We start from the raw sequence: 15343 nt of genomic DNA, 5'->3' as shown, positions 1-15343 counted from the left end.
ATTAGTATTAAATTATTATTATTATTATTTTACTAGTGGTCTCACACTTTTAGACCCCACTTTACATTCATCCTAAATGCTGTCATGACGAAATACTCCATAACAAAAGGTGAAGTAACAAATGAACCACCTTTTTTTGCTCTTTTTTTTTTTTTTTATGTGCAACTTTTAATTTGAAACAATTCTCGTTCTTAATTTGGAAAATGACAACTGCGAAATCTTTCCCCTGTAACGTCATCAAAATGGCCCGGAATTTCCTCCTTGCCAGATCTGGCGCATGCGCACATGGAAAAAGAATGCGGACTTCGCAGCTCACTCAATATTAAATTGTTTGATGGCCATTCAATCGATTAATCATGTCGAAAGCGCCATCTCAGTCCGGTTCTTCGGGTGCTGCGGCCAACCTTGGACCTTCATCGTCCTCCTCGTGCTCCTCTCCCTCCGCAGGCGGCACGACGTCCCCCGCTAACGTGTTGCACGCACAGCCCGAGAAGCCCCAGCATTACACGTACGTAACGAAACACCTTTACACCCACCTAATCTCTCATGCAAATCACACATCCTTCATGCAATAGCCCTATTAAACGCCCCTAACTGGGGTTATATGATCTATAAACAGCTGTGCTTGCTTGATGGAGGCCTAGTACCGTGATGCTGATATGCATTGAAATTAGATGATGTACTTTTAACATCTTTGCAAGAGATCTGCTGATGTGTAACAATAATAAAGAATGCATACTACTCTATGCAATCTTTTCGTGTTCTTATAAGTATGCTTGATGAAATCCTGATTTAAGCTACATGTTTCTGTATAGACATACGTTAAGATCATTGATGCATCTGTTTACAGAGCCACAGAGGCCAAAGCAATGGTAGATATTACAGATATTTAGATATTGTATTTCTTAGTGGAATATAACTTTTCAACTTATAAGATCTATATAGCTGTGTCCAGGTTTTGATTACAGTTTGTAGTCACTTTCATTTTATTCTCCCCCTCTTTAGTTTCCTTCATCATCTCTTAATATTTTTTCTCATTCTTTCTGGTGTTTAGATACCTGAAAGAGTTTAGGACAGAGCAGTGTCCCTTGTTTGTGCAGCACAAGTGCACCCAGCACCGTCCCTTCACCTGCTTCCACTGGCACTTTCTAAACCAGAGACGACGGAGGCCGATTCGCCGGCGAGATGGAACCTTTAATTACAGCCCTGATGTGTACTGTGTTAAATACGACGAGGGCACAGGGATGTGTCCCGATGGAGACGAGTAAGAACCAGTAGAAACTTCGCTTTGACCACATTATCTGAATTTATGCTAATATATCTTTTTAATTTGTGATGATAGGTGTCCATTTCTGCACCGAACAGCTGGAGACACAGAGAGGCGGTATCACCTGCGCTACTATAAAACTGGTTCATGTATACATGAGACTGATGGGAAGGGCCACTGCAGTAAGAATGGCCCTCACTGTGCCTTTGCTCATGGCTCCCATGACCTCCGAAGCCCTGTCTATGACATCAGGTGGGTTGCAACCAAGAAGTGTGTGTTTTTGTGTTTAATCGATAAGTTAATAATGCACACAATAATGAAAGTTTTGTCAATTTAATCACCTTTCTTGTTCCAAACTTCCTTTCTTCATGAAACAAAGCAGGAGATATTTTGAAACATGTTCCTGCTGCTTTTTACCATAAAATGAAATTATATATCAGGGGCCATCAAGCTCCAAAAAGGGCAAAAAAAAGTCATCATAAAAGTAGTCAATATGACACAAACGCAACTTTCCAAGTATTCTGAAGGCATATGAGAGTTTTGTGCGAGAGCAGACTGAAACTTAAGTTAATTACTTAATTCACTGAAAATCTTCCCCTGTGCAGTAGCTCTCAAATCTCATTAATACTTTAACACATTTCAATTTTGCACATTGTGATTGGTTATATAACGAAGGAAGACCAACTGCGTTTGACATCATTGACGTTGAACCTGGTGTGACGTGTCTTAACGTAACAAGTTTGAATATGTGCGATCGAAAATATGATTTGAAGGACTGTGATGTCAAGATTGATAGTGAAAAAGGAGTTATATTTTGGTCCGTTTTCACCCAAAACCGACTGGATCGCTTCAGAAGACATGGATTAAAACTTTTATGACTTTTATGCTGCCTGTATGTGCTCTTTGGAGCTTCAAAGTTTTGTTCACCATTCACTTACATTGTTTGGACCTACAGAGCCGATATATCCTAAGAATCTTAATTTGTGTTCTGCAGAAGAAAGACGCACACATCTTGGATGGCGAGGGATAGATGTTTTTTTGGGGGTGGACTATTCCTTTTATTTTATTTTCTGCTTATTATGTACAGTATTGTGCAAAAGCTTTAGGCACTTAAGATGTTTCACAAAAACATTTGTCTTAAGATGGTTCTTTATATCCTCAGCTTTAGTGTGTCAATAGGAAAAACCCATGTTAGACTCCCAAACATTACTTTGCAAATAGAAAAGATTAGAATAGAAGAACAGGATGAATGCCCCCACAGAACCCCCCACTGAACATCAAGTCAGTCTGAGATAACATGAAGAGACGGAAGCAATTGAGACAACCTAAATGGAGAATTCGCCACAGTTCTTCTAACTAAGAAGCTTGGTACATCCTATCTGCTAACAACCAAGAAAAAACATCTTACAGGTGTACCTAGGAGAATTGGTACTTGGTAAATTAAAACGATTTATGGCATTATTTTTGAAGACATCGTCACTATGCAACATTTTTCACAAGTGCCGAAAACATTTGCACAGTACTGTACTTTCATTGTATGGAAGGGAACAAAGAATGATTTGGAACCATGTAAGGATGAGTAATCAATGACAATTGTCATTACAGGGTAAATTATTTAATATCCTTTCATTACACAGAGTTATAATAAATTTAGATTTTGTTGTGTGCTCATGCTGGATGTTTGCTTTAATTTATTTTTCCTTGTCTTGACATTTGTGTACTCAATATCCTGTTGCACAGAGAGGTTCATGTATTGGAAGCACAAGTTGCCACAGGATTGGTTGAGGGGCCATCTGGAGAAGGACAGTCAGGCGTTGTGGCCAGCACTGCTCTTATAGAAAAGGTCCTGAGTGAAGATCCACGCTGGCAAGGTGAAATCAACCTCTCCACACCAGTGTAATAATTGTTACCAAAAACTGAAGGTTTTTTTTTTTAATTTTTTTTCATTAACCGGTCAAATTAAAATGAAATGACTCAATTTAATTTTAGTTTTGATACACTGTATACTACGCAATTTGAAAACCTTTAATAAAATGGCGATGGCGATAACAAAATGTTAGTTTTTACATTTTCATTTTTTAATAATATCAGTTAAGTTTTTACTTTGGCAGCCTACAAACACTAAAACTAAATTAAAAACATAATACGCTGAAAATAAAAAATACTGAAAAAAAGTGAAAACTGAACTAATTTGGAAGGAAAAGTTGAGAATAATAAAGAAATGAAAACTAAATTCAAAATTTTAATAACCCTGCTCCACACTGAATGTACACACAAAGCTTAAATGTCATGCCTAATTTTCCATATCATGTCTCATTCACCATGATGTCCTGCTCATTTCTTCCTCTCTTTATGCAGACAACAGTTTCGTGCTCTCCCACTACAAGACAGAGCTTTGCAAAAAACCTCCACGGCTGTGCCGACAGGGCTATGCATGTCCCTACTATCACAACAGCAAGGACCGCAGACGGAGTCCTCACAAACACAAATACAGGTTTGCAATAAAAGTTCTCCGTTATATAGATTGCATTTAAGGAACCGATAATCCAAAAATACAATTCTGTCTTTATGAAAGGAATATTCCGGGTTCAATACAAGTTAAACTCAATTGACAGAATTTGTGGCATAGCACAAAAAATTATTTTTACAAAAATCGAGGTTACAGTGAGGCACTTACAATGGAAGTAAATGGGGCCAGTTCATAAATGTTAAAATACTTACTGTTTCAAATATATAGCCACAAAATGTAAACAATATGCATGGTAAAGTCATTTTAGTGTGATAAAATTGATTACTAACTTTCTCTGTGTAGCTATATTAATTTTAGAACTTTGTTGCCATGGCAACGTAATGCAGTAAACCCTAAAACAACCATACAAATGATAATTTAAAATTTTTTAAAGCTCAAATAACACATGAGTTTTAACAGTAGAATTAATGTAAGTGCTTTTATAAAATTATAAGCTTCACATTTCTCTTTAATACCTCCAAAGATTTGCCCTATTAACTTCCATTGTTTCTCATGTAAAGAAAAGGACCGATGACTCAAAATAATTTTTTGATGCAATCTGCATTGTAACACAAATTCTGTTGATTGAGCTTAACTTGTATTGAACCCTGAATATTCCTTAAACTCACCCTAATGTTCTTCCAAATCTGAATTCTGATATTTGTTATAATATAATTAGGCACTGATGCAGAAATACCATTGGTTCTCACATTGCAGAGCTGCCATGGAAGGGAATATTTTCAGTGAATAACAACCTAAATTTCAGTCTGTTCCTCAAATTAAGTGAGGATATTATATGGCTTCAGAAGTCTGAGTCATATGGAATACTTTAATTGTTCTTTAATGGGTTTTGTTGTATTTTAGGACAAAAAAAAACTTGATGTAAAAAATAGCCATATATCGGTTTGGAATGAGTTGTGGTTGAGTAAATAATGGAAGACATTTATTGGGGGGGATATAGTTTCAAAATAATAATAATAGATCAATTTGACAGGTACAGCTGCTACTTGTAAAAATCTAAATTGAAACAAATGGTTCTAATCATTTACTCACCCTCACTTTTCACTTTGTTTGCATCTTTTTTTCCATACAATGGAAGTGAATGGTGACTGACGCTTGTATCATTAAATCATTTAGATGGTGTTACTATGGTTAACTATCCCTTTAATGCACAATTTCCTGCTTTAAAGAAAGGGGAGTGAAGGTCCATCATAAGTTTGCTGATTGCTGTTGTCTTGTTCATGTTTGTATGTAAAGAGCCCTGCCGTGTCCCTCAGTCAAGCACAGTGACGAGTGGGGAGACCCCAGTAAATGTGAAAGCGGAGAAAGCTGCCAGTACTGCCACACTCGGACAGAACAACAGTTTCATCCAGAGGTACTTCACAAACACTATTTAGAGGAGCAGTACTTCACATGTTCTTGTGCCCTAATGGATTTTATACAAGAAAATCATGACCATTTGATTATGGTATGTTTGTGATACTTATTAGGTATTGAGTATATGTATGATATTTATATATTTGTTTTATTTATATTTTTGTTTTATTTATATTTTTGTAGTGGTGCTTGCTAAGGATATCTTTTATTTAATTTTCTTGAGTTTGGCTTCTCCCATTGTTTAAATTAGGCTTTAGAGTTTCTTCAGAAAACGTAAACATCTATTGAATGAATTACACTTTTACCTCCACAGATATACAAATCTACTAAATGCAACGACATGCAGCAGAGTGGCAACTGTCCCAGAGGGCCGTTCTGTGCTTTTGCTCATTTAGAAAGTAAGTGCCACATTTTGGAAAGTTAACAAGTAATAAGGGGGACACAGTTTATTAAAATTTTTATGGTTTATGATGGTGTACTTGTACACTGGCACCAGTTGAAATGAACTGGGCCTCACACAAGACACCAAAGTATGTGGTGATTTTTGAAAACGTTACTTAAGGTGTGTATAAGTGTGTTTATTATTATCAGATGACCCCTTCCTCCATTCTCGGGGCACCAGCTAAGGAGTTTCACCTTAACACTAAAATAATGATCCAAATGGACCATTCAATAAATTAAATATATGTAAATTGGAGGGAGATGGTCATCGGATGAATCTGAAGGATTTGTGAGATTTCCTAACCCTTTAGAACTCTTCTGTGTCATCAACACAAGAAACACACAGTCGTAATAAAATTTATTTTATTTACAAAAAGATGAACATGAATAACTAGCAAAAACTACAAAATGGTACTAATATGTTAAAGATTAATATAAATGAATAGGTAAATAAAAGTGCATAGGATTGAAAGATGCAAGTGGTTGAAATAATGTAAAGATAAATTGCTGTTTCTCTATTAATTAATAAGGTGAAAACCTTATTTCTATTGAAACAAATACAGGTTATGTAATCTAAAGAACATTAGAAAATCATAAACTGATTGTATACTCTAATGCCAAGGTCTCTGGAAAGAGGTTAAGTTGTGATATTTACGTTCTCCTTGATCGATCGATGAGTTTGGTGATGTCGATGTCTTCCACTGGGGCTCAGGGCGACGTTACAGTGGGGAAGGAGCTGGATTCCATTTCAGCAGCCTTTGACACTAAGGAGCTGAGGAACGCTGAACTCTTGGAGGCACCGAGAGGGTTTTTGCAATCTGGAACACGCAGATATACAGCCCTTATATCGGTGAAAGATTCATCATCTGGAACATGCAGATGCATAAAATTTCAAGAGAAGGTTTGCCCGCCAGAGTTAAACCTTGTCGATGTAGCTATCTCCCTGGTATAGGAATTCCAAACTTGCCGTTGCAATAGACCCCTGTATTGACACTTGGTACTTGGTCGATCTTCTTCTGTCTCTCGGATGGACACTGGGAATGTTGGATGATGTTATCCTCTTCTCATGGAGTGAGACTTCGTATGTTGGATGCTTTATATTCTGTTACGTATAAAAAATGCTTGATTCAGACTGCCAGGGTTTCATACGTCACAAACCTAAGGAACCAATCCCTTCAACTTGCGGGTGGGGCTTTCCATATCAATGGCATACATGCACTACGGCGAAGCAAAGTGTAGCTATGTATCAGTATTTTGCAAGACATGTTCTGTTTTCAGATGTAAAGTTGCAAAAGGACAAATGGTGAGCCTTCATGTATTACCAAATTATCTGAAAATCTGAGATAAATGAGTGCAGTTTATTTTGAAAAATCGTAATGTCCCAGCAAATCTTCCAGAGAAAACTCTGGTTTGCAGTATACATTTTCCAGAGAAATGCTTTGAAGATTTTACCCAAAAATAGATGGGTTTTGCCAATAAACTTATATTGAAGCCCAACGCAGTTCCATCAATTTATCTTGGGGACACCGCTCGCCTGCTGCTGGGCTTGCTGTGCAGGGGTGAGTGGAGATGGAGGTGGGGACTAATTTGCATATTCATTTAGCCAAATGTATAAAGTTATTTTAAGGTATGAAGGGATTATTTTCATGGGAAAAAAAAAAAATATATATATATATATATATATATATATATATATATATTTAAATATGTAATTGGGATTAACAAAGATGGGTTTTTAGAGGTTAAACCAGTGACTGGAGAGGGACTTTAATAGTTCAGATTGTGTGAAGTATTGTGTTAATCAAACAACTGCAATATACATAAACAGTTCAGTGAACAAACGTGGAGTGGATGTGTTGCAGTTGGTGTCCAGGTTAGGATTAAAAGATTGTGTAAAAATGTGTTATCGTGGCATCTTTGTTTCAACTTTTGCCAGATGGTAGTTAATGCTGCTTCAGAGGTCTTGAAGAAAATGTATGGTCTTTATCTCAACTCTGGATTGAGGGTTTGAGAGGTTGTTAAGAAACCACTGATGGACCAATGAGAAGTTTTTCTAACTTGTTGAAAGGTCTTTCCTGCCTTTTGAGGGGTGTCTGGCAGTTGTTCAAGCAGCTTATCTGGTTGCTGTGCTTGGCATTTGTTTGTGTTGGTCCTGCCATGATTCAGTCAAAATGGAGACACTCTTCTTTGCCTTGACAGTTAAAGAAGGGGCTCTGCCATAAACTATCTCATGGAATGTCATCTGGTCTGATGGTTCACCACAATGAGGTCAATGTTTTATTTTATTTCCTGTTTCTCTTGACAGAATTTAGTGTCAGTGATGACCAGCTGGCTTTACAATGCAGTTCACCTCCTCTTGCAACTTCCTGCCCTGCCCCATCTGAAGACTCCACCCACAGTGGCCCAAGTGCCGCCTCAGAGGAAGGGCTGCTTGGACGGGGTCTGTTTGAGGAGTCCTCCAGATTTGAAGCCAGCTCAGGAGGGGAGGGCGGTTATGGGAAAGCCCCCGGGTTTGAGAGGGAAGACCAGGTACAGCAATGACAGCTTTTCAACACTCATTTGAAGGCATTTAATGGATAAATTCTGTATGCTTGCAATAAGTACAGGCTTCCCACTGTCAAGGCAATCCTGGAAGTGGTTGTTTATAAGATTAAAGCAAAACATGCACCCTAAGCCAATGTGATATATTAGAGACATCCCTACAATTACTACACCAATTAAAGACAAGCTTGTGAGATGTATAATGTGTATTTTGAGTTTGCCATTTCATATATTTTAATTTCAATAAAACAATTTTTCTTTTAGGCCAAACAGAAAAGTTTTGCAATGGAACAACGAAGCAGAGAATTCTCCTCCATGCACAGTAAACAGGTACTGGACACATTCAAAACAGAAAGACACTTATGAAAGTTACAAATACGCCTTGTAATTTTTCTTGTGGTTTCAGGATTTGTTGGTGTTTCTTCCTGTCGGTAGTCCTCTAAGTTTGTCCTCCAGTGTACCATCAAGCCTGGCAGCCACCCCACCCAGCCCTGCACCACCTGGTCCCTCTTCTGGCATGAACGCCAATGCTCTCCCCTTCTACCCCACAAGTGACACGGTGGAATCTGTAGTGGGTGAGTGATGGGGCAGGCCCGCATGTAAAGTTTCTGCAGAAAGCTGTGAAGATTTCTGCAGAATTGGAATACTCTTTATGCAGAAAGTGGCTAGTATTAAACATTTGAAATATTTAACCATTCTGCAGAATTCTACATACCCCCATCACCCTAGAAAATGCAAAAACATATCATTATTTTGGGTGATCTTTGAGACTAAATACTAGAATAGAGTTTCTCTGTGTCTACCCTGAATTCACTAGACTTGCAGTGTAGACCGCTTTGTTTAATTTTAATGGTAGCCATCTAGTTTGGTAGCATCCTGTTGTTCTGTTTACTTGCTATGTAGACGCAGATTAAGAGTTATTGACAATAACTGTGACTATATTGAGCTTTTTAAGATTTTCTGGTAACACTTTACAATAAGGTTCCATTTGTTAACATTAGTTAATGCATCATGAACAAACAATTAACAATAGATTCTTTACAGCATTTATTTATCTTTATTAATGTTTGTTAATAAAAAGACAATTGTTCATTGTTAGTTCGTCATTTTATAACGTGCATTAATGTTAACAAATGCATTTTTTTATTTTTAAAATGTATTGGTATATGTTGAAACTAACAGTAACTTGCTGTAAAAGTATTGGCCATTATTAGTTTAATTAAAGTTGTTAAAGTGTTAGTTCACCCAAAAATTCTCTCATAATTTACTCACCATCATGCCATCCCAGATTTGTATGACTTTCTTTCATCTGCTGAACATAAAGATTTGTAGAAGAATATTTCAGCTCTCTAGGCATGTGAATGGGTGCCAAAATTTTGAAGCGCCAAAATCCACATAAGGGTAACATTAAAGTACTCCAGACGACTCTGGTGGTTAAATCCATATCTTCTGAATATGAGATGTGTGGGTGAGAAACTGATCAATACTGAAGTCCTTTTTTCCTTCACTTTCACGTTCTCCATCTGTTTTTGATGATTCACATTATTTGTGCATCTCGCCCCCTAGTGGGCAGAGAGGAGAATTTATGAAAAAAATGACTTGAATATTTATCTGTTTCTCACACGCACCTATCATATTGTGTCTGAACATATAGATTTAACCACTGGAGTCATATGGATTACTTTTATGCTCCCTTTATGTGGATTTTGGAGCTTCAAAATATTACTATTCTCTTGAATTTTAAGGACCTACAGAGCTGAAATATTCTTCTAAAAATATTCATTTGTGCTCTGCAGAAGAAAGTCATACACATCTTGGATGCCAGGAGGGTAATTAAATGAGAATTTTCATTTTGGAACCTGGTTTTAGTGTTACTTTAAACTTCACTATTGGCTAGAATGACTTTGACATTCTGTGCTGTATTACTGAAACGGCATCTGTTTCTCTTTTTGTATTATTTTTTTTATTATAGAGTCTGCACTGGATGATTTGGACCTGAATGACTTTGGAGTCTCGGCTCTTGAGAAAAGTTTGGAGAATTCAAACCTCCCGAGCATGGGGCTCATGTTGGGTTGGTAACAAGTTTTGTCAGATAAACTGTAGTGTAACTGACAGTTCTGTTCCTGAATGTGAATGGGAAAATACTGCATTTGAGCCTTATTATAGTTGTATATTAAAAGAATAGTTCTGATCTTCCAAAAGCATACTATAAAAAAGTTGTTTGTTTTACAAATCAGAATAGATTATTTTTGTGGATGTTGTTACTGTCATGTATTCGGGTCACAGAACAATGCCCACATTCCCATATGAAGTATGTCCAGGAATGTAATTATACTACTCGCTTGCATACCTAAAAAAAATGTACTTTAAAAAATGTCCGAATTACGGTCTTCTTCAAATGAGATACATACTGACTCTATGTGAATTTGGACACAGCTTATGACTTTTTATTCTTTTATTTTTTCATAGGAGGCAGTCAGTTACAGAGTTCAGCACCTGTCAACATTCCTGGCTCTTTAAGTAGCCCCTCACCTTTCAGATCACCCTCACCTTCTCCTCCAATCAGAGCTCACCACTCTCCATTCCTCTCTGCACAGCTGCTACAACATAGCCAATCAGATAGCAGCTTTTTAGGGACCTCCCATGGTTCTTTAGGTTTGCATTATTTTTATTGACTTTAGTGGCATCTATTTGACTAAAAACTGTGTTGATCTATATGTTTTTTTTAAATAAAAATATCATTCTGCTGCTGCTTTTTTTGGGGGAGGGTATATGCTAAACCTAAATTTTCTTCTTTTTTTAAGGTTTAAATGGAATGAGCAGCAGTATTTGGGAACATTTTCCTACAGGTCAGACTTCTCCAGGTACCCCTCCTGCGCTGCTCTCCACAGGGACCATGTACGCAGAAGCGTCCCGTCTCAAACAGGAAGTGGAGGAGGCACACCGGATGCTGAAACACTGGGATCACAGCTGGAGACAGATGGCTCAGGTCAGACACAAGCTGTGTTTACTTATGGGGAAGATATAGGGGACTTTAAAGGGGCCATGTTCATTTTAGTTTTAGATTTATTTTTTTTGTAGTTCAGTTATAATGTTAACCAATGTTTCTTCATAATTTAGTTTTCCATAGCTATTTTCCACCCTCTCTCTAACCTTAGAATTAACAAGGATGTTTTCACTGTACCATTAAGACTTTTATACATAAGTTAGTTATTGACCGTTAAGAGGTTTTGAAATGCTGATTATGAGAACGAGAGCAGGGTTGCCGATAGTTGATATAATGCAGATATATGATGGTCTAAAGCAATTTAATTGTGGCAATTGATATGTACACACATGAAATAAAAATTTTTTTTTTATGATATTCATAAAAGCAATCTTTGAAAACTTTTTTTACATTTTTTTTTTTATCTAGGGCATTTGGTAGATTCTGTAATGTACGTTCACCCAAAAATGCATCATTTAATTTTTTACTCACCCTCATGCCATCCAAAATGTGTATGACTAAAAAAGATTTGTAGAAGAACATGTCTGCTCTGTAAGTCCTCACAATGCAAGTAAATGATGATCAGACCTTTTGTAGTTTCAAAAATCACAAATGAAACAAGTAATTTAATCCATATCTTCAGAAACGATCTAATGGGTGAGAAACTGATCAAAATGTAAGACATTTTTTTGCTCTTAATCTCACTTTCGCTTTTACATCTAAAAGTCACATGTGATGCCTGTTTAGTTTCACTTTTTCATTTGAAAGTAAAAGTTAAAGTGGAGATTTAGAGTTTAAAAGGATTAAATATTGTTCTGTTTCTCATTAACATGTATTATATTGCTTCTGAAGGTATGGATTAAAACACTAGCATCGTAAAAATTACTTCCATGTTTCCGTTATGTGATTTTTGGAGCTACAAAGGTCTGATCACCATTCATTTGCATTGTATAGACTTACAGAGCTGAGATATTTTAAAAAAATCTTTGTGTTCTGCTGAAGAAAGAAAGTCGTACACACATGGGATGGCATGAGAGTGAATAAATGATAAGATAATACAATTTTTTGGCTAAAATATTCCTTTAATATGTACATTTCTGTTGCCCAGAATCCATATGTAACTTGCAACGCAGAACAGTAAAAACTAATAAATAATAAGTATATATCATCGTGTTATAAGTCATGGCTGGGTATAAAGATTTGCCTTGAGACCCCACAGAAACTTCTGATTTTCCTGCCCTGACTGACAGTTGACTGTGATTCAAGAGAACCCCCCCACCAAACATACAAGTGCCCCATCACAGATCGCATGCTAGTACAGGCCCTGTTTTGACAACATTTTCTCTTTTTTTTTTTTGGTTCAGTCATGGACAGTCTTAAAAGCAGATGCGGAAGAGGCGCGTCTTCTAGCAGGTCAACTGGGTATGGAGGCCGAACGAGCACGGCAGGCTGAAGAGGAGGCGCAGAAGCAAGCTGCTTTCCTGCAGGAGGCGCTAGAGAGCTTGAGGCACGCAGAAAACCCACATCTACAACTTCACCAGCTGCAGTTACTGCACAGATTACCGCTCAGCTCTATCTGCAGCCTGCAGGCACAGATCTGCACCTGCTTACGCACTGTAGAACAGGTAATGCACACACCTGCTATCTGCACCCATCACACACTTTGATGGAAAATAGATGAATCTTACAAAAACTGTCTAGAAATGTTCAGTTCATATTTCACCTACCAATAATTGTAATTAGAATTTACATAAAAAATGAAGCCAATGCAGTTAAAGTTGCACTCAGTAACTTTTTGCTAATTCAATTTATTTTTACACAAAGATATTAATATAATTTTTTTAAAATATGAAAATTATATAATCGCCAGAGAGCTCCTGAGCGGCCGCCCGGTTACAGTCCAGCATGCAAAAATGTTTTTGGATTAAATGCAAGAATGTCCATAATAGGGATGTGTGTGGAATTGGACAAGAGAAAAACACAAGACTAAAAGTAACAAAACAGAAGATGAATATCTTTGTGGCAGCATTTGGTAATCAAACTTCCAGTATCCAAGACATCAGGTGTCAGTAGAGTCCAAAACCACAAGTACTACCGGGACCGATGGGACAACTAAAAGCCAGCTAAAAACTACTTAGTACACATTTAAAGGATTAAAAATTAAAATTCTGTCATGATTAACTTTGTTCCAAACGTATATCTATCTTTCTTTCTTTCTACCATTCCCTTTCATTACATATTTTTCCAGATAATGAAAGTGAATGGTGACTGAGGTTGTCATTCTGCCTAACATCTCTTTTTGTTTCACACTTGAAGTCTTATGGGTTTGGAACAATATGAGGCTGAAGAAGTGATTTTCAGAACTATTCCTTTAAGATTTTTTCTTTGTGACATTGTGCAATTATGCACATTTACACCCCCTTGAAAAATTGGTAGAAGCCTATATTGTTAAAAAAATATTCCCTTTACTGTAATGTGAAAAAAATAAATAAAAAGCTATTTATTTAGATTATAATTACAAGTGTTGAATCCAGTTGTAAGTTTACATCTTAGAATTTCATATTCTGAATTTAATTTAGGCTAATTTAATTACAAATGTCCAGGTGACCAATAATTATTATTAATAATAATTATTTTAAATGAAATGAAAATACCTCTTAAATACGATTGTACTTTTATAAATGTAGTTTACATTTTATATAATGTATCATTTTTGAAAAAAAAAAAAAAAAAAAAATGTTTCAAGTAAATATGAAGATAGACATTTCCTTGGAAAATGCAATATGACCTGGACATTTCTTTGTAAGATTCACCCAATAATCTGATGTACAGGTTGAGTAATAAGAAAACATGTTGGTTTTTATTTAATATCGCCTCTTCACTATCTATCTGTCTCCTTCGTTCTTACAGGCGGTGTTCAGGAAGCAGAGATTATATTGTGTATCTTGTGACGAAATGGGCTCGGTGACGTTGCCATGCCAACACGGCCTGCACTGTGAGCGATGTGCAGCCTCGACAGAATGCCCGCTGTGCACGGAACACCAGCAGAGCCTAAATATCCCACAGTCATGAACTGAGACTTAATCCTAATCTAATATAATCCAGACACTAGACATAAACCCTCGTCCTTCACAGTATCTTCTCTCACTTGAGTATTACCATGATCTAATACATTTTTTAACAAAATTAGGGCTAAATATTTTTTTTCCCCAAACATCTGTTCTGCTCTTTTGTTCCCCCTCTCTGAAAGCCACTTATACTGGTAAAACAGACATGATGTGGATTTAATTTGACCCATATCCAGAAGAATTGAACCTCCTTGGCCTTATCTTGGCTTCAAGCTGAGACTAAATTCGAATATGATTTTGTACAATCTTTTTTGCTTCATATTGACAATATCAGAAGGTTAGACTCCATTGTCTAGTCTCAGAAAAGATTCTCAAACAAAGTTTCGTCAGCTCTAATCTTTTACGCCAACAACCAGAGCAAGACCTCAGCGGGGTCAAAACAAGAGAAATGACTGAGAAGAGAAGCTTCTTGTTCTTAACGAATTTATAATTTTTGGTATTTTCATGTTTATTGTGGGGATAAACACTTCACAGATATATGGCTATGCTTATGTCTCTTTATAATTGTTATTTTCTTTTAAATGGGAACATAGCAGTCATAAGCTGAACAAGTATTAAGGCCTGGTCTAGGTTTTCTGAAGTACTAATAAAATATAGTTAGTGCTTCAATTACAGCACATTTAGAGAAATTAAGGAAATATTTAAATGAAAACCATGATACCAAACAGTGATATTCCCTATATGCTATATGTAGAAGCACACGCATACAGGATGACTCTTATATAGTAAGACAATCGTACTTTTTTTTTTTTTTTTTTTTTTTTTTTATAAACAAACTTTTAAAACAAAGTGTGGAATGTCTTTACAAAACATTCCGTGAACATTCCGAAATGTTTACAGACAAAATGCAGTTATGTCTTTAGTACAACTGGAATGACTGTCAGGCCGGGGACATTTTGTAATCTATACACATTAGCATAATAGGTAGCTATATAGGAAATTTACCATTTTATAGGATTTTTTAAGTTTAAGTTCCAAGGGTGTTCTACAGGAGTTCAGTGACTAATTCTCAGGTTTTTGTTTTCAGAATCATGAAACTGGAGTCCCGGAGAAAGAAGGGCGAACACACACACACACACACACACACACACACA

The 15343-nt window shown here is 36.6% G+C and overlaps 1 protein-coding gene across 1 annotated transcript; it reads left to right on the top strand.

Annotated features, from left to right (window-relative positions):
* The first annotated feature begins 242 nt into the window (after window positions 1–242).
* On the top strand, window positions 243–14210 carry unk (unk zinc finger). The gene is made up of 15 exons (XM_052112536.1): window positions 243–508; window positions 1055–1264; window positions 1343–1519; window positions 3008–3138; window positions 3626–3761; window positions 5034–5151; window positions 5467–5551; window positions 7900–8123; window positions 8400–8465; window positions 8542–8710; window positions 10108–10206; window positions 10605–10790; window positions 10940–11124; window positions 12486–12746; window positions 14032–14210. Exons 1-15 carry the CDS (start codon window positions 357–359, stop codon window positions 14191–14193), a joined length of 2361 nt encoding a protein of 786 aa, XP_051968496.1. The 5' UTR covers window positions 243–356; the 3' UTR covers window positions 14194–14210.
* The last annotated feature ends 1133 nt before the right edge of the window (window positions 14211–15343 follow it).

This window comes from Xyrauchen texanus, chromosome 40 (genome assembly GCF_025860055.1).
Source record: "Xyrauchen texanus isolate HMW12.3.18 chromosome 40, RBS_HiC_50CHRs, whole genome shotgun sequence".
In the NCBI taxonomy this organism is placed as follows: domain Eukaryota; kingdom Metazoa; phylum Chordata; class Actinopteri; order Cypriniformes; family Catostomidae; genus Xyrauchen; species Xyrauchen texanus.
Note: the sequence above shows the minus strand (reverse complement) of the source record. Positions and strands in the feature narration are given on the sequence as shown.